This window comes from Anarhichas minor, unplaced genomic scaffold (genome assembly GCF_050575085.1).
Source record: "Anarhichas minor isolate MPS153535 unplaced genomic scaffold, ASM5057508v1 ptg000004l, whole genome shotgun sequence".
In the NCBI taxonomy this organism is placed as follows: Eukaryota; Metazoa; Chordata; class Actinopteri; order Perciformes; family Anarhichadidae; genus Anarhichas; species Anarhichas minor.
The window spans coordinates 12,230,001-12,250,113 of record NW_027466450.1 but is presented as its reverse complement, the minus strand read 5'-3'; the positions used below and the strand labels follow the sequence as shown (position 1 = coordinate 12,250,113).

At 40.6% G+C, this 20,113-nt stretch overlaps 1 protein-coding gene across 1 annotated transcript in view; it reads left to right on the top strand.

Moving 5' to 3' along the window:
* The window catches only part of lrp1bb (low density lipoprotein receptor-related protein 1Bb), a 230,752-nt gene extending 218,348 nt beyond the window's left edge, over positions 1–12,404 (top strand). Inside the window, exons 83-91 of the mRNA XM_076109566.1 lie at positions 2,468–2,629; positions 3,215–3,389; positions 3,746–3,850; positions 6,450–6,563; positions 8,230–8,306; positions 8,996–9,086; positions 9,443–9,593; positions 10,975–11,049; positions 12,052–12,404. Of these exons, the coding sequence (XP_075965681.1) occupies positions 2,468–2,629; positions 3,215–3,389; positions 3,746–3,850; positions 6,450–6,563; positions 8,230–8,306; positions 8,996–9,086; positions 9,443–9,593; positions 10,975–11,049; positions 12,052–12,192 (1,091 nt within the window). The 3' untranslated portion in view covers positions 12,193–12,404. The remainder of the gene's footprint in view (positions 1–2,467; positions 2,630–3,214; positions 3,390–3,745; positions 3,851–6,449; positions 6,564–8,229; positions 8,307–8,995; positions 9,087–9,442; positions 9,594–10,974; positions 11,050–12,051) is intronic.
* Positions 12,405–20,113: the final 7,709 nt, after the last annotated feature.

The following is a 20,113-nucleotide window of genomic DNA, read 5'->3' as shown; positions in this document are numbered from 1 at the left end:
GTTGAATTTCTACAAATGAACTGTTAACTGTGTAAAGATGTTTAGTCTACACTGACCAGCAATTGAATGTTAGCAAACGTCCTTAATTATCACAACATGTTACCACCATTTTATTGACAATAGAGGCTTTAATTGTCTAAACACAATATTTATTTACAACTCATATCTGCGTGTCTCTTAGCTGTGAGTTGACAGACAGAGATTACATATGTATGTATACCTTAACATTGGCCATAAAGTATGTGTAGAAATGTAAAATATGACCCAGTGAAGATGTCACTGATGGAACATTATCTGGACCATCAAATGCATGCATTATCTCTCATCTTGGCTGCCCTGTAGCTTCATTTCTTCCTCTTTTTTTTTTAGATTAAAAGTAGTGCCTGGTTAGAGAGCCTAAACCCCAGCAGCCATTGAGTTAGCAGATGTGACTGGAGGCAGAATGTTTGTCACTTTGACATTTCTAACCCAGATTATCCCAGCTACAGAGTTGTGGAGTGTGAAATTACCAACTAGCGTAGTGTGAAAACCCAGCTTTGACTCCTGCCTGTCCATTATGAAAGTGTGAGTAAATTGTGGCGAGTGCACTGCTTGTGGAGGGAATATATGAAGAACTGATTTTACTGAAACATTTCCACCTGCTGATAATGTGTTACTCCTACTAAAAATACATCACACTCATTCCACTTTAACAGGGCAGTGGGGCGCAGCACAAAGCTTATATGGAAGTAGTTGCTATCGTGCTCAGTAACTGCAGTCACCAAAACTGCAAAAAATAAATGGGACACACTTAAGTATATTTGTAATGTGTCCCCATCACTACGAGCCCAGCACCAAATGGCACACAGACAAAGTTAGCAACTACCTGGTGAACAAACAATAGTCATACAATAGCTAAGGAGTTACAGAGAACAAAACAATACCCCCAAAATACGGACGATTACATTTTGCGCTGTTGACGTCATTTGCAGCCAGAGTCTGCACAGTAGTAATCGGGGGCTGGAGCCGCAGTATTAAAGTTCCGTCCATACACCCGCCCGAGCCGTACACAGGCACAGCCACAGCTTGTGAGTGTGGAAAGTCAAAGTTAAATCTTCTCTCGACGTTCCTATTCTATGTACAATTTACGAGCCTCCGCAACTACTTCACTCAGAGCAGCTTTCATTCACAGCTGTCAATCATGACGTCACACTCCTTTTATTATAGCACCAAATAACCAAGTAAAACCAGACTTATCAGAAAAATTAACACTTGAACAAACACGAGCGTGATAAGAACTTCAGGAAATGACAGGAACCATCTTAGAGAACATTTTATATTATGTGTTCTTTCATTTTTGATCTATATGTCTTGCCTTCACTTTTGGGGAGCTGTAATACTGTACGTCTATGGTGCAGCACCAGACTCCGGAGCGTGTTTCTTTTACAGGATGCCTGGGCTCACCGCTAAAATGGTTTTATTAAATTGTCAAGTGGTTTAAGACCAATCAAATTGCTGGACTGGCAATCACTTGAGGGGTGTTACTGGTTCGGATGTCTCTGATCCACAAGTCTTATTTATGGGGATGTAGGTTCCATAGCTGCTAAGGGGATGGCTTTTTCTCTCAGGTGTGGAATATAGGAATATGTAAGATCGAAAAGGCTATTAAAACTTGGGGAATTAAATATATATATTAAAAAACACTAAGTAGAACACCACTCCCTCATGTGTAAGCCACTTGAGGTCCTTTGGACATCTGATTAGGATGCTCCCTGCCTCCCTGTTAGAAATATTCCAGACATGTCTGAAATCCAAGAAAACCGTGGGCAGAGCCAGAACACACTGGAGGAATTACATGCATATTATGTCTGGCCTGTGGATGATTTGGGATCCCCTAGATAGACTTGGAGGGCATGACTGAGAGAAAGGGCACGCTTGCTTCTTTTCCATAGGTGCCAACTGGTGGTCACCTTGACCCATACATGAATATGTGTCTAAAAATAATGGATGGAAGGATGTATCTTTGCCTTTACTCTCACCAAAGTACTGGATGTTTTTTTACTGCTTCTATTTAGCACCTGTCATGGTGACTATGGGAGTATAATTTCCATACAACATGTAACTAGTATTGACAGATTGATGGTCCATGCATAAGCATGGAAGCTCATAAATCAGGTCACGAGTATGTCGATTATTTTGAAAAAGGTTTGTTTTTCAAAACAGCTGGGCCATGTTGCAAGGTTACTGAAACAGGAAGTGCATTTGTTGGGGACTATTTTTTATATATAAGCGCTGGAACGTACTCACAGCAGCAGGACAGTGTATGTGAGACAGAAAATGGATCATGTGCAACAACACTGGTGGTCTATGGCACAGAGAAATAAACTATGTCAGGATTTGGATACACGGGCAATGCTTGTCAGTAGGATGATTGCATTGTTGGTTTTGCTCTTAACATGCTCTCTTAATCTTCCCTTTTCTTGTCCAGGTAAGCCTACATGCCGCTGTCCTGTTGGTTTCTCAGGGCCATTCTGTGAGAGGAGGATTTGTGACAACTACTGTTTAAACGGGGGAACATGTGACATCACTCAGGGGAACCAGCCAGTGTGCCGCTGTATGGCAGAATATACTGGGGAACGCTGTCTTTACCGTGAGTCCTGCACCCATTGCTTTTGTGGCAGCAAACACAACAACAAACAGATTATACAGGTCATGAACTTGGCCTCAATATGATTGACATTAGCCGTTCAAGTCCAACCGCAAGAACAGTCACAACAAAGCATTGATTTGAATTCAGTTATGCCGCATGAAATCTATAGAACTAAGCGTTTCAAAGTTCACACGCAGAGTGTGGAACAAAAACAACCCCCTGAAGTATTTTCTTTGCACAAACATCACATTCGCCTCTATTTGCAGATAAACAAAATCAAAACCATCAAAAAATCCTTTGGGTGTTTCTGTGCTGACGTGATAATGTATTTTCTTTGCAATGCTTTGTCATAATGGGTTGCGGGAAAACAATTTCAACCGCACATCATTAGTATTTTCCTAACGTTGCCTGCCCAAGGGGTGATATGTTTTCATCTGTGGCTAAGATGTCATTTGATGTGGGTAATTGAGTCCCATTAAAGCCCTGTACAATTCTAATCAGACCAGCTTAAACTATGTTCCAAGTTTCTCATTACACACTACCCTCTCTCTCTCTCTTTTTTTTATCTCTCTTTCTGTGGAACAGACATCTGTCATCACTACTGTGTGAACTCCAAGGCCTGCACGCTATCCAGCAGCGGCTACGTGGAGTGTGTGTGTCCTGCGAGGTTTGAGGGAAACAAGTGCGAGGTGGACAAGTGTCTTCGCTGCCACGGAGCTCCCTGCCTCATTAACGAGGAGACAGGAGATGTGGTTTGCAAGTGAGTGCTTGGTATCTGCTCACTTTTCTTGTCCCTCGTCCCTTTTGCTATAATGCCCGGGCTGTATGGTCCTCTCCATTTAAGGAAAACCATCAGTTCCTCAGTGTATCCTCAAGGCTCAGTTGCTGTATCTGCAGGAATTAATTGATTTGATTAAATCTGAAAAATGTATTGGGCCACACACCCTACAGCAATTAAGGTTGTGGTAAACTCAAAGAATTATAAGCTAGGTGAACTCTCCCGCTTTATATGAATAATGAATATGTTTGACAAAACCAATACTGACAAATTTTCTTCTTGTAAAAGTCTAGTTGTCTGCTTGTCGCTAGCATCCATTATTTCTTCATCCCCCCCAGTTGCACAAATGGCAGAATAGCACCGAGCTGTCAGCTGTGTGACGGATATTGCTACAATGGAGGCACCTGTCACCTGGACCCCGACACCAACCTGCCTTTCTGTCAGTAAGTCACTGCTTAATGGGTGAAGGAAAGTGGGGGAGAAAAAAAAAACGAATGTTCTCCACTGTTATTCAAACTCTGTCTTGTCTCCATTCAAATGCTGGCTCTGTGCCCCAGAAAGGCTGGCCTTAGAAGCAACACTAAAAAAAATCACCTAGGGGTACCAATTCCCTGCTCGGAGAACAAGATAGATGTCTTCCTCTGGAAAGAAATCCTTAAGTTGAGGGAAGATTTGATGTCACTATGTGGAGGCCATGGCACAGCAGGGAGCTGAGTGCCTGTACACCATCGTATGCTGTGTGACACCTCACTGTGGCTTAAGGTTTTTAGGCAGATAAAAAAAGGGTTTCAAAGCCCCTTCAAAGCTTGCCATTCTGTACATATCACACTGTTCCTCCTTGCAGTTAAGAGCTGATGTCAGGCCTCTCTGACTCTCTTCAGTAGTAGGTTTTAGAAGTTCTAAAAAAAGGAAGTTGAGGAATGTGTCAGTGTTAGGACACGCCATGAAATCCAATGGCAAAAACTTGTAACAGACAAAAGCTTGACTGGCAGACACGGGGGAATTATTGTGAAAGACGACTCAAAGCGCTGGCCATAGATTAATACCACCTCAACTATAATCACATGCAGTGCTGTGTTGAAAATCTCTCCAAGGAGGAAATTGGAAATCCTTTTCAAAAGCCAAACTCTTTCTTTTTAACTGCCCATTGTCCACCGTAGTTAAATTGAAATTTTGCGGTCATCACTCACACATTCCAGGAGATAGAATCAATTTCTATGCAAATGATCTTATTCGAGGAGGTTAATCGATCTTGATAATGTGGTTTATTATTTGCTGCACAGAACAGAACAGAGATTATGTGAGATGATGGATATGTCTGTGTCAAGAAATCATAATGTTTGCCCTTAATACTCTGAGTAAATGCGTATTTCATCAAGCCTTCCCAAAGCAAAAAAAACCTTGCAGGGCAGAATTGCATCAGTTGCAAAGATGATTCTCGCATTAAACACTGAAAGAATATTGAATAGAGTTGTATGATTCAAGTCAGCCATTGATAAACACCCAAGCTCTCACGGTTATTTACTGAGATTTATTCATAAATTATTCTTGAAAAGCATTTCAACTATATAACAGATTTTTTTCCCCCCAAAATGTAAATAAATCTCACTTACTTCAACAATTGTGTTGTCAATCAGTAGATAACCACAACAGTATTTTTATCTGAAGTATGACTAATCTCTGATGATGTCGCTGAGAAGCTGGCTTTGGAATATGTGTGTACAATAGCGTTACTTTCTTTCAGATGAAAAGATGTTCTTGATGTGACACAATGTTTATGTGTCACTTTGACTCTTCATTCTATTTCTGAATAACACTCTGTCCAGACCGACTATGATAGAACGTTTTAAAGATGTCTTTACAGGATTGGCATACAGGATCCAATGGAACAGGTCCCATATTCTTCTCAAATATAATTATGTAATATGGTTTTATTATTAGAGTTTAGTTTAGAACGAGTTATCCACATGCAAAAAAAATGTAGCTTACTCTCTCACTGTATGGATTATGTTTCCCAATATATCCTATTTTAAGTCTTCAAACATTTGGATGCATAAATTCCTATTGAACTAAATGTGACACTGATATGTTTACACAGGGTCAAATGCGTTCAACAAGTCGCAAAACAATTTTCAATATTGTTTATGAAACTGCAAAAGTATAGAGAGCTGAAATCACGACTTCCGGGTTAAAACCTCCTCACCTCAGTGCAGCCTCTCATTCAACATTTCTTTCTTTATTCCAAGACAAACAGAAGAGCTGAATTATTAAACAAATCCTTATCTTAACATATGAGGCAAGCCACACAACATACTGTTGACTAAGTCTCTGTTTCCAAGGTTGGATGTATTTGTCGTTGGTGTTGTTAATGCTAATGGGATTTGAAGGGGCTTTCTTCTGGAACAGGAACCGGAAGTTCTGGTTTCATTTCGGCTCTCTATATAAACGCATTTTTCATGTATTTTAAAGTGATTGTGTTTCTTGAATATATTATGTATAACGTAGTAACAGACTGTTGACTGACGGTTGACATTACCGTATGTGTTTTTCTGTGTATGTGGTAGAATGTGATATTCACAATACAGTATCTTCTCTATGATTGTGTTTTTAATACATCTTATACATTTAGATATTTATATTTTATTTTATTCTCTTTTTATATTTTGTAGCCTTCCTCAGCTAAAATTTTGTCAAAATGAATTTTTTTTGGTTATTACATTTTTATATGAATTGACCAAAAATCTCTGTTGGTCTTCTTATTACAATCAAACACCTTATTTCTCAAGAAAAAAACACATCTCTGAGGTGTGACCGCTGTAACAGACACTTCTCTTGCAGATGTTCTCTCACTTGGTGAGCAGTAAAGTTGACTTGTGTTCATATTATTTATTATGCTAATTTGCTTGATGCAGACACAACATTGACTTACTCATATTTTATGACTGAAGCTGCTGAAAGAGATTGCAGTGTCAGTCTCCACTCATCAAGCAGCAATATACATTCTCTGGGCCCTTTTATCACTCCCAACACAATGTTTTGCAGCTGCACGTCAGGGTTCAAGAACCAACGTTGTGATGAGCTGGCCAACCCCTGCGATTACTTCTGTCAGAATGAGGGGATGTGCACATTAACAGCTCTTAACAAACCACGCTGCAAGTAGGTCCTTCTCACCTCTCCAGCTGTATTCAGAGCCCACTCACCCCTTTTTGTCCACACCCCCACCCCAACTCCATCCGGCTCCATTCCAGCCTTAGTCCAGTATTTGGGCTCTTTGTCACAGTGCCGAGTTGTAGCAACTTATCATGTAATAAGTGTAATAAGATAATGACTTGTCAAACAGTAAGCCAAAATAGTGAACTGAAAGACAGTATAATGACGTTATTTTTTTACTAGATTATGATCACATTTAAATCTTTTTGGAAAAGCTCTTTGTCTCTCTTGAAATTATTTTCATCCATTTGAAAATGACTGGAGTGTGTCTTTAGTAAATATGATATGACTTTCTATTTTGATTGAAATGCGTTTTGTCACACTGCCCTGGCTCAAAGGAGGACAGTTTATCTTATTAACTGTAATTAGTATGCTTGTAAAGTAAATTTCTTATTACCGTAAGATGACTTTAGTAACTGACGATTAGTAACAGCTATAACTGTATGTAAATCCTTTCATCTATCTAAGCATATAAGCATGTTCCCCAAAATGTCTTTTCTTTTTATTAATATTATTTTTAGCATAAGTATTATTATTTGTATTATTATCCGTAGTAGTAGTAGTAGCAATAGTAGCAGCAGCAGTTAGGCCTCAGTAGTAAAATATTTATATTTTTTTATTTCATAATAAACTAAAATCCTTTACTTAAAGCTCAATTTTTTACCAACAGTGTTACATTCTGAGCAAGTATTCGCTGATGTGGCACTTATTACATTATCAGTTGCTGCATGACTCTGTACCTTTGCTGCCCCTCACTGCCACACCCATCTCATGCAGTCGTCACCCAGCACACAGGACTCGGGAGGGGATGAACTAAAACCTGGCACTGTCTGTGTGATGTGGGCATCATTTTCTGTGCATTTGCAACCTTTGCATGAAGGCAAGTTCAAGATGTTATCGACCAGTCATCACGAATGCAGACAACATGCTAGGCTGAACAACTCATCAGTAATCAGTGTTTAAACCCGGGTTAAGAGAATTTCTTTATTTCTTAAAGAATTAGTCTTTTCATTGCTCCCAAATTCCCATTAAAATTCATGTCGCTGTGACATTTCGTTCAACAAGGGCGTGATTCATTTCCTGGCTGTATGGGGCTGCATTCTTATTTTTGATAGCCTGATGTTCTTAGAGTGCATGTCATTTAGAGTAATTTCTTTCTGTCATCATCCAGTCGCACCCACCAGATCACTCATGCTTTACAGACCCATCTGCGTCAGTTGTGTGAAATTAAATATCACCTCCTCTAACGAGGGTCATACATCACGCCCATCGAATCCCATTGGAACACAAATGAGATGACGACTTGTTGTCCTGCTGTCATCCTTTGATATTTTCCACACTGAATATTCAACATGTAAATTCACACACACACACACACACTGTTTATGGACACAACATGTGTATACACATAGTGCTCTCTCTCCAGGTGGTGTTTTGTTTGTGTTGGATCAAAGCACTTTCATAGCAAGACTGAATCATAATGTGTTTGTATCTGTAAGCCACGGTCACATCATAGTGTAATTCATTTTGTAAAGGTGTTCTCACAGCAGGTTTCTGCTAGGAATCATATTCTAATGGTAGATTATTTTGACTCTCTTTTGACCTCCTTCAGATGTTCAGCCAATTGGGCAGGAACACAGTGTGAGAGACCCGCCCCTAAAAGCAGCAGATCGGACAACACCAGAGGAGGTGAGTATTCCAAGTCTAATTATAAAACCTTACAGTTTCCTGTATGTATGAATAAATGTATATCGCTACTACAGTGCCCGCATTCCATGTTTGTACATCTAAAATGATCATATCTTATCAAGCATCCACACATTTTTACAGGGAGGTTTATACCGAATCCAACTCACACCACACAATTGGACTTGGTCCTGATTGGCAACCTAACTAAAGAATTCCTGAACTCCATCCAACCTTTCCAGTTTGCAGTATTTGAAAAGAGAAGCCTTTTACCTAAGCAGGTTTACCTTGTATGTATTCAGTGAATGTTCTGTCTGCAAATTCATTTTAAGTCAAACATTGAAACGTTCTAAATACCACATCACCGTTGGGACTTCTGCTAGTCCTCATTTCCTTACTAAGATATTTGCAGGTGTTCAAAATTATTATTACCTATATTATTATTATTATAGACTCTTTTCATTCACATCAATATTACTGCATAGACCGTATGTAGGCCTACTGGGAAGCTGTTCTGAAAACAGAGTAAAATGTGCCGTCTATACAAAGCCCAAGGAAAAAAGAAGGAGGCCCTTTTTTTAAAGCCACAGTCAGGCACGCTTACACACAACGTGTCACTATCTGAGCCCATCTCAGCTCCTTTCAGTCGTTACTCATCTTTCCACGCCATCTCTCCTCTGTCCGTCTCTTAGGGAGCATAGCTATCATTGTGCCGCTGGTCCTGCTGATAATCTTGATTGTGATGGTGGTAGCAGGTGTTTTCATCTGCAGACGGAGGCAAAGGTAAGAAAATAAATAAATAAATAGAATATAAATAGGAAAGAGGCTTCTAAGCGACAACAGATGACGAGAGATCCAACACTGTGCAGCTTTGAAGATGAATGGACAGCTTTGCTTTATAAATGAAAAGTTTGTTGTTTCTTTCAACATGTTCAGCACAACACCTGACTTCTGCACTAAGCCTCTGATTATAATTCAGCTTTCAGGTCCAGAAAAAGTTTGGTACTCCAAGTGTGCCAAGCAGTATGATGTGATTTTTTTTTTTTTTTGTTTGTGTGGAGCTGGGCCGAAGCTGAGCAGCATGTTGACCTGCATATGTTGTGTATCATGTTAATGATTCCTGGCTCCGCACACCTCAGGGGAAAACGTGTCCAGAGGCAGCCCATGACAAACGGAGGGATAAACGTGGAGATCGGGAACCCGACATACAACATGTATGAAGTGGACCACGACAACCACGCTGATGCAGGCAGCCTGCTGCGACCCAACTTCACGCTGGACCCTCACAAGGTTGGCTTCATGAGCTCAATGATAAACTAACCGCAAAAAATAAACGTGCTCAGCTTCTCATTTTAACTGTTTTTAACAAGATCCTTCTCATGATATCTTCCATGTTGTTTTCATCATCACTACGTGTCAAATTATTCAGTTTCAACAAGAAACCTTTTTTATTTGATCCTGTTATATTGTAAGATGCTGCGAGCTCGTTCGCTGATTTACTCTGACATGAAATCATTTCCCTAGCCGTATGGTTATTCATGTTATTGACTGGATAACAGATTTAAGTTATACCATATCATGTGTACTTTTTTTACAGGATGGATCTGAAACAAGAGATCCAACATAACCAATGTACTAGAGAAATATTGCAGTTTATCGAGTTAGAAACAAGTTGTATTATCTTTAGTAAATCCTCCTTGGATCTATATGTAGCTATTGTGTGAATTTGTCAGTATGCTCAGAACTCATTTGACAGGAATTCCACTATTTCCAGACATTTTATCTAATTTATCAGCATACGCGTTTATGAAAAGTGCTGTGCATTACTTTTTTTAAGAACTCGAGTAGCCATATTCAATCATGTCCTCTTACACATCCTAGATAAATAGTGCAGCGCTTGAAAAGGGAGAGGAGAGGAGCTGATTTTATTGATGTCAATCTTTAGCACACCTGCTAATGATTATTGCTGCAACCCGCATCTCTTGCCATTAAACTAGTGACACCCTGTCGATCACTCCCAGCTGAACATAGTTCAGCCGAGAATGCAAGTGCATGGGTGTATACAACAAACGTTGTGTAACCTGAGCAAACAATCTTATTTCTGAGTTCAACTGCTCCAATAGCTGTGACAATGTGATATGTAGTGTTGGGAAGAATCAAAAAGGAATTGGAATCAGGTTTTCTGGAGATACGGTAGTGTGCAGTAATGTCTCACGTGCCATGAACGAAGAGGGCTTTTCACCTGGCTGGTGATTTATTCTGTTCATGGCCCTCAACCCCACACTAATACTCAGCATATCAAATGAATCTTAACACCTTTACTGATGTTGTTATCTAGCTTACCTGCTAGAGCTTCAAGCCTAATGCTATTGCTTCTTGCCCTGCCAACTCTGACATCTGCTATTCTCAGTGCAATCTGGCTGTACTTTCAACAAAGGCGTGCTGGCTCGAATCTAAACTAGTTCATGTATTCCACAACACTCTCTCGGGTCCCCGACAAATCCCTACTACTTTAAACTCGGAGCCGTTTTCCTGATTTATAAAAAAGATTGTCGACGGATGAAAAGTAGACGGCTATGCGTTGTCATAATGCGACAAACTGTTTGGTGTTAGCTGTGTTAGTGAATTTAACTTTGCACTGTAAACGGAGGTGGTGCCTGTTGTTTTGCAGGGCTGGTGTGTAAAATCCAGTGACCCTCACACCTTGGGCATCAATTCTGTGCCCAAGGAGGTAATCCCCGGACAGGTGAATGTTCCAAACTTTACTTTGTGTTTGCCCTCTAGAAAAACAAATTCACCCTCATGTAGGCAAGCAGTGTGCACTGTGCAGTTACCTGGCAAACGTTTAACTACCTGTACCAAATAAATAAATGAGCTCAAAGTGAGTCACGGTAACATCCACAGTCCTCTTCATCTGTTTCCTACATCATTTGTGAGATCAGCATTTCATTTCCGAAACATCCAAAAAAAAAGTTTTTAAAGCTACTGCTGTACTGTACTTCAGACAGTGGGCTTTGCGTGGATTTATGTTTAAATTGGCTTCCTCCTGCATGTTGCTGTGTGTTACCGTACTATTGCATGCTGAATAACAATCCACTAATAGCATCTAGGAGTCTTGTCTTGTCCTTTTCTTTGTACTGCTTCAGATAGATAGAACACTTTAAAACCTTGATGATCACAGTGGACTTTCCCTAAAACCTTTTTTTTCTATATAGCTAAAAAATGGCCCTTGTGTTATGTGGAACAGGACTTTGTCTGAAATGAACCCACACACAATTAGTCACTTTTAGCTCACGTTGTTTTTTTTTTTTTTGCAAACTGAACCTGCAAACTCTTATCAACCTCAATCTGTATGCTTCCTGCCCACCACAAAAAAAAAGCAGCACACTGACAAAGTTAGCAACTAGCCACAGTAGTGAACATAGTGAGGTATTTAGCAGCCAAAGAGCCAGATGTTTCTCTCACGAGGCGGTGGAGACCAAAACAGAGCTGAAAGAGTTGGATTCACCAAGTGTACAAAACACGACTCCAGATGAATGATGATGCTGTATCGTACCTACTGGCTTTAATTAAAAACGTTTGCTCACGTTTTTTTGCCACAACAACAAGATGATCTGACAGATGTTGTGTTCTCAGCTTGTTCCAAAACAACAACAATGTATTAATGCAGCTTTAAGAATCTCATTGTTCTGAAGGGATTTATATAAATATATATTTTCTTCTATCTTCTTTTTTCTTTCCTTTACAGCCCATGAACTACTCCAACCCAGTGTATGCAAAGATCTATATCGACGGGCAAAACTGCCGGAAGCCAGTCATCAGCATTGATGAGAGGAGAGAGCTACTCCCAAAGAAACTAGAGGGGACAATTCATGAAACCGCCGCATAGCCTAACTTTACACTTTGTACTTCTTTTTTACTACATTGGACAATGTATAATATAAAGGAGGAAACAAGAATGTCTCTCTTTCCTACGAGGCTCTTAGGTTTTACTGGTTTAGCATCAGCATAATGTCCTCGTCGGTGTGCTGAAGAGATTTATTTTCCATTTACTGTTCTAATGTTTGTCAAACATAAATTATGACACTGAAGTTAAGCTGCTGATGTGCAAACACTTTATTAACACCACAAGCCACACTTTGTGCACAGTTTAAACCTTGCAGTGCTATAAATTTGTACCCATAACTGTTTCTAGTTTAAGTGGAATCCGGACAGTGTGTCGTTTTGTGAAGATAAGCGAAGGCAGGTCGGCTCAATTTTTCTGAACAAATGTAAGTATCGTTGAGAAGAGTTACGTGGAATGTTTCTAAGGCTAAATTATTTTTCTTCTTTTCCATGTCATATGACGTATCGGACCACAAAGCTTCTCCTCTAAGCACTGAAGCTTTATATTTTTGAGGTTTTGTATTTTTTTTTTTGTTCTCCTCGGTACCTGAAGGATCTACTTACTGGATTCCCAGTGAAGGCCATACTATCAACGTGATCTTTTCTCACACATTATGTTATCCTGTCTTTTTCATATCTGTGGATTTCCAGCTCCATCTGCCCCGTTTCTAACGTGATATATCACATTATCTTTTGGTGAAAGAGATTGAAGCCGCCCTTGAATGTTCTCCGATCAGATTCCCAGATCCTCTACTGTACACTGAAAAGACAGATGCTGAATACCATATTTTTCTAGGTCTCATATATCAACAGATGAATAACAGATTTAGACGAAGAAAGAGATTTACCACAGCTATGAAAGGTTATTAGGAGTTATTATCAACACATCTGATACTACAGGAAAGATGATAAATATAAGAAATTTTATAATTTTGTATTTGATTTGTATGTCGTTTGGCTGCTTGTATTTTGAAGAAATGTATTAAATGTAAGTAATTTTTATATAAAAATGTAAATCGATATTGAATAAAGGGGGCTTATTTCCACGTTGTGTCCCTTTCTGAGGCCACAGCAGATCCCACTGCAGCCCGTTCAACCCGTCATCAAACTGGCACGGTTGTTATATTTCCGCGGTACACGTGGCCACTGACCTGACGAGTCGATCAACAGTGTGACGTCTGTCACTTGTTGCGCAGAGGAAGGTGGTTGATGGGAGATTATTGCCCTCCCTGTGTGTGCAAGAAGGCCGATACAATTCATTACCTGGATCGTGGTGACACAGCGTCAGAGCCTTCTGCTGAATGATAATTCAGTCTCCTTTCACTATACTCACAATGTCCGTCTCTCCACACACTGCACCATGGCAACCAGAGGGAGGCAGCGACACTCCTGCCCTTTTCTGTATCTGTCTGTGCCATCAGCTGGATCAGCAGCACACCCAGCCCACCACATTTTAAAGATGGTACAAATAGATGCCACCGTTTCCAGTTTCCTTAATTGTCCTCCACAGTAAACCTTTGAGGACGGCAGTGAAATCCACTTTGAGGAGACATGACATTTACAAAATGTTACACGTGTGAGTCCAGATTAAGGTGTGTATAAATCCGGCCCGTTTTCTACAAATCAAAAACATATGTGACTGTAATTGGACATGTTTTTTTCTTGGATAAAGCACACAAGCCAGTATGCTGAGAGGAAGGGGAATCGCTGCACCGCTGCTGCAACTGTGGCTGAAGAATATCAATGCAGTAAACTACCTCGAATTAATCAAATGTTTGATTTGTCTGTGCTGATTGAGGGATCCTGTGTTATAACATGTAAGGATCTCGTTGCAAAGTTCATCTCCATCTCTTTTAGAATAGTGGTTTATGGGGTTTGCAGTACCGTGGTTTTTCGAAAAAGTTGAAGGGCCAACCACTTGACTCTGCTATCTCATGTCCAGTTTTGAACAGTCTTGAACTAATGAAGACCTCCAGCTCAGCAGTGATAGAACTCAGCGTCACTTACTCAGCCCCTAAAGTGTATCAAAAGAAAACAAAATTGAAATTTGAAAACTCCTCCTGAACTAAGAGATGCCTGGCTCTCCCCTCCCCTCACCTTGCCTATTGATTTATTGTCTCTTTTCCACTTAGCAAGCATCCCCATTCTCCTGCATAAACATCAGAAAAACCCAGAGGGCTCATCTCTCGGACAGAATCAATAACGGCAGGAGTCGTATTCACATCATATACAACAGCTCCTGCATACTCATGCTACAGCCTGCACCAAGGAAAAATGAATATTAGAGCACGACTGAGAATCTATTTCATTAAGCCATCAGTAATTCTTGGGTTGGACATCAATAAACATGTCACACCCTGCATGTTCAGAGCATTGTGTTCCAGTTAACCAGACAGGGATTTAGTGTAAACTAGACTAAAACGACCTTCAATGGAGATATTATTTGAAAACATTCTTAGTCTAGATTTACGCTTAATCCTTATCAGGGAAGGGTGTCCATGATGTCCATTAACAATCATCAAATCTCAAATGTTTTATTAAACAAAATAATAATTACTACTACTGAGCCCAAATGTTTTCTATAGGTCCATGAAAGTTACTATTATATCTTTCATAATATTCAATATTTGAGTATGCTGCAAACAGTGGGAGCCAAGAGCTACATTTAGCTTCGATCGTATAGTTTGGGTGTGGAAGGGAGACGTGCTGACCTTGTAGAAAATCATTTGAAAAATTACAGGTAACAAATGATATCATCGACCTGGTTCATAAATCACTTTTATTATCAAGTGTTTTGGAACGAGTCCTAAAAAGACCTGTAAAGTACATTGTGAAGCATTGCACTCCCATCCATCTCATTTCTAAAAGCTCTTTACTAAAGAATACATCTTTTGTAATGTTGGCCAACAAGTCATCGTATTTACATGCAGCAGAGAAGCCTGAAGTGGAGGATGTTCCGTGTCCTCGCAAACCTTGATTAATGACCGGATTAAGGGGGGAAATGGGGCAGAATTGTAATCCCCGCATTGAAAGCCGCACTGTCACTAGCGTTGGCCAATAAATCTGTGGGAGAGTCCACTCTTTCTTTGGCAGCTTTTGTGTTCCTGCAACAATCCTGCTCTCAGTCCTTGATCGCAGCAGCCTTCCAGCGCTGAAGACCACATGCTGATTGGGTACTGCACATTTTTTCCCCTTTATTCTGACACTTTGACATGTGTATGCATGCATGAGAAATCCACCCAGTAACCTGGTTCAACACATACATAGCAATAACATATTTGCATAAACGTTGTTACAGTTGATTCTAAACCTTCTTTGATGGCAACATTGACACCAGCTTTGACACGAGGGGGAGGCGGGGCCCTTGCATAATTTTGCTGGCTGTACAAAAGCATAGTGAGCGTAGAAGGCCGCCCGACATACGAAACAAAAGACTCCTTCCATTTTCAGGAAAGGCGGGTTTCACTATGAAACAGGCTACATTTATTAAAGCAACAATGAATACAATGTTTATTTTGTTGTTAAGAAAAGTCATGGTGAATATAATGGTTCAAAATAAAATGTGGTCATCATTGCTTGTATTTAGAATGGACATGATTATTCCTGCCCTATATGGGCTGAGAGAGGTTAAACGTTTCCAAATTCTCCGTAAAATAAGTGACAATAGTCTGAGAAGGGCAGGCATGTATGTTAAAATCGCCTAAAACAGGAATCATTTCTTTGATTTACAACGGGATAAGGATTCAGCAAGCTCTTGGATAAAAGCATTGTTTGGCCTGGGTGGTCTTTAGTTTATTAAACTGATCACTGGGTCTAAGTTTATCATTAAACAAAGAAGTTTAAATGATGTAAAGAAAAATAAAATTGGTATGCTGAGATAACATGTCTCAGTGATGATAATAAAAAAAATCAAAGATTTTGAAAGTAATTAAATCGTGGCATAAAACATTTATTATTATGGGATCTGATATTTGAAACACCAAAATAAACAGGATTGCAATTAAGGGGAGCGGATAACAGAGGTTGCCAAGGGATTCCAATTAAATTGTTATGATTTGCAACAGAGGAGTGTGATATTGAGCATGCTGCTCTGGGTCTATGACGGGAAACGATTTTAGTTGAAAAAGAAAGCATACCAGTCGTGTTTAGGAGAGCTGAGTAGGGTGCAGAAGAACGGGATGGTGGTGGTGACTTAACATCACCTGCTGTGCCGTCGTGTCATTCCTTCAGGCCAGAGTCAGTGTTCTCAGATAGCATCTGGGATCCCCCCCCCCCTGTTTGGGTGGAGGCCATCACACAGAACAGGTCAAAGTTCTTGATGGAGGGGTCCCCAGTGGCGGTACAGTGGTCTTAAACTCAAACTTGGTGACCCTATAAGCCTAGCTGCTGTTTTAGACTGATGTGCATTTGAAAATAGCATCTGTCTCCGCCTCTCTATTCATTCTCTTCCTCCCTGTAGACTGCCTCTAAAGTGGAGAGAGGAGGGGGGGGTATGTAGCAGAACAATTGTTCCCTACCTCAGCAATATAGTCTGTGGGTGGGAAATGAAAGAGGTGGACTGGAACAGAGGACTCTGTTTTCCCTTATTTGTTCTGATACGGCCAGATATGCATGGCTGGAGGGATTGTGCTCATACACGTCTGATCTATTAGCCACAGACTGACCACTTCCATGGACCATTACGCATGATGGATATACTGTACTTACAGACTATAGTGTGTGATGTACTCCTCTCTGCAAACAAATTCATCCAAACTGAGAAAACAAAGAAAGTTAATACTCCTAAAGTAGCTCAGGGCTCGCCTCTACCTCTCTATTCCTCAGTGCCAAATTGGCCATTTTCTGTCTGCCTGTCTGTGGCCTGATCTGGAAACTTGTAAGGTGGCCTAAAGTAGGAGAGCATTTGAAGCGTCCGGTTGAACCTCAACAGCAGCCTGCCTCGCTGTGTGCCATAGTCACAGTTGGCAAGTCCGAGCTTGGTCTGGCTGCAGCAATAATCATGCTATTGGTTTAAATCCTCTTCATGTCAGTCGCACAAGGCCCTGCCAGCTTACAGGAGGCACAAAACCTGCTGTGGTAGCAGATGTTGAGGAAATGATATGTTAGCTTTTTCCCCCATGGATTCTCTGTGCTATTCGAGCCCCACAGCATGGCAGGAAGCACCTGAGCTCATGACCCTTTCCGCTGTGAAAGGAATGAGGGGTGACGGTCAGAGGAAGTTCAGTTCAATTGTGTGGCCTGGCAGCATGGGTACTAGATAATTGTGATTCCTGCCCATGACTCCTCAAATTCACAGAACTCAATTCACGAATCTGTCTCTGGAGGTGTGGGCTTAAATGAACAGGTGAAACTCAGGATTCTACTTCTGATCTTTTGGGATGTGTCAATGCGAATGTGAACATTTTCATTTTAAAGCCCACTGAGTTTAGATGTCTGTCTTGTTGGGGGTTGTTCACTGTGTAGTTTCCTGTATGCTGCCTTTGCTGTCATGGCTGGAAGCTTAAAAGAGATATCCCTTAATTTGCTCCCTTCAAAGAAAGAAAGAAAAAAGGGAAGGAGGGGGGGGGAACAACCTTGGCCTTTCTTCCTGCTTTGCAACCTACTTGAGAGACAGCAGCTGTAGCATACCTCTTCTTATTGTTGTGCTGTCAGACAGGGCTCAGCAGTAGAGAAGCCAGTCTGAATCCACCTACTTGTGTGGTTTGAGTCACCCCAATCTCGGAACCCATCGGCTATCGACTGAGGAAAAGCCTCTCGTGGCAAAAAGGCAAAATTTTGGATTTCCAGGTGCCTTTTCCCGTGCATTGGTCGTTGTTTAAAACCTCTTGAACACTAGCCCTATTTTTAGGTCTCTGCTCGAAAATTGCATACTCATACTAAAGGGAGTGTATTTCTGCAACTACAAGGTCTATTTTAATAATTTTTTGATTGTATAATACAGGTAACACTAGTCAGATGTGCTGATATGTGTAAATATTGTGTATATGTTACTGGTTAATAACAAATACACATATGCCATAGCTCAAATTGAAAAAGTTTCAGTTTCGCCTGAAAAAAAGCACTTGTGTCTGAAATATTACTTGAAATAAGGCCTAAAAATGTTAATGGCATAGCCAAAGTCATAGCACAACAGGTTTTACAGTCTCTAAAACTGATTTGACTTCGATTGAGTGAAGCAAGCCAGCATAAACCAAGCAAAGGCATGCAAAATTCTCATTTTTGGAAGCAGCAGTTGCATTGCTGTATTCTAATTGTATATACTATATAACTAAATATTAACTATATATTCACTTGTCTTATCTTAAGAGTGTTCAATAATCCTAATAAAGCAGTTTGACACCATTTTCAATAATGTTGAGCAGTTATGATGTGTTATATCTGTCATTCATAACAATAAATGGCTCATAATAAGTGTCTATGTGACACTGGTAAGGCCTGTGATCGGCCGATTTACAAGTGTGAGACCATTTTAGATGTGGGATAGTCCAATGGGAGCCATGCGGGGGTGTTTGAGAATCTCAGTGTCTCTTTACTGACTAAAAATCGCAAAATGCAGGGCAAACCCCCCTCTCTACATGGATTGGTCCACCTCACAGAATCGGCTGCCATTTTGCCATTCATTCCGCCAGCGCATTGATACCAGTCACAGTCATGCAACACAGGATGGAGGACACATGAGCGCCGAAATCCGTTGGAATAAATCCGTTTTACATCGCCAAAACCGTCAAAACGTAAGTTTTTTTACCCAATTTATTTTCTCGTGACCAGTGGCTGATGTTGGCATGTATACCCATAACCTTTGAACGGTTTGAAAGAGAGTAATTTCGACGCCGCTGCTCGTTTCCGGGTCGAATCACGAGCCTGCTAGATGTGCTCATCCGCCATGTGCGATCCGTGCTTCGTGATGAGAGATCATACAAAGAGCACAGTTCGTCGATTTTTGGCCAAAATTGTTGCAAATCTTCTAGATATCTTCCAGATATGATCTTAGTTCATGTACAATTGTGTTTTGCAGTGTGTAAAATGGCTCCCATGGTTGTTTCGCCCAGAATTTCTTTGTTACACAGGTATTATTTTTTTATTATTTTATTCCTTTCGCAAAAGTGAATTGTACACATGTACACCACCACCCCCGCCCCCCTCTAGCCCCCTTTAAAGGGGGCTCTCGTGTAGTCCACTTGATTTACAAGAGCGGAGTTGGAGTTGAGAGACGATGTCTATGACTGGATTACAAGTAGCCAGTTTACAAGCGAATTGTAAAACAATAGAAATCAAAATCATTGTCAGATGATAGCCAGTAGGTTCAGAGATTGAATTTCGGCCAAAACGTTCCGCCTCTTTGCCTCTCCACACTGTTTACCTGCATTCAACCAAAGCCTGCTTGAACTTGATTGGTCAATTCAAACTCGGACTACAAACAGAAACCAGAGCGCTTCTGAAGCCCAAACTGTGTCCTGTTGCCTACAAATTCTACATGTGAATTCAGAATCTGTTTATAGAGATAAGAGTCACCAAAACCTGCTGTGTGCAGGACATTTTTGAGTTTTTCGTCTATCCCCGATTCTTTCTGAATTTACATGAATCATCATAAAATCTAAATAATTTAATTCCTGACTACGCCAACCTGTGCTGCTGCCTGTGTGTGTGTGTGGATGTAAAGAGACTGAGGGGCTGAGTAACTTGTGGCCTGTAGTCTTGTAGTCCATCTGCGCAGCATGCCATGCTGTTTCTGCTCATACAGTGTTTGTTTTTTTCTGGCAGAAAGTGTTGGCCTTTCTTAAAAGATCAGAGAAGCGCTCAGAGTGGCTGCACAGAAAAGGCGGAGGCTCAGAGAGTTCTGAAAAAAAGACGCTCGGTGCAGCGCTTTTCTCTAGGCGGCCGCATCAGCTCTCTCCTCATTGGGAATATACGCTGGCGCTCACAGA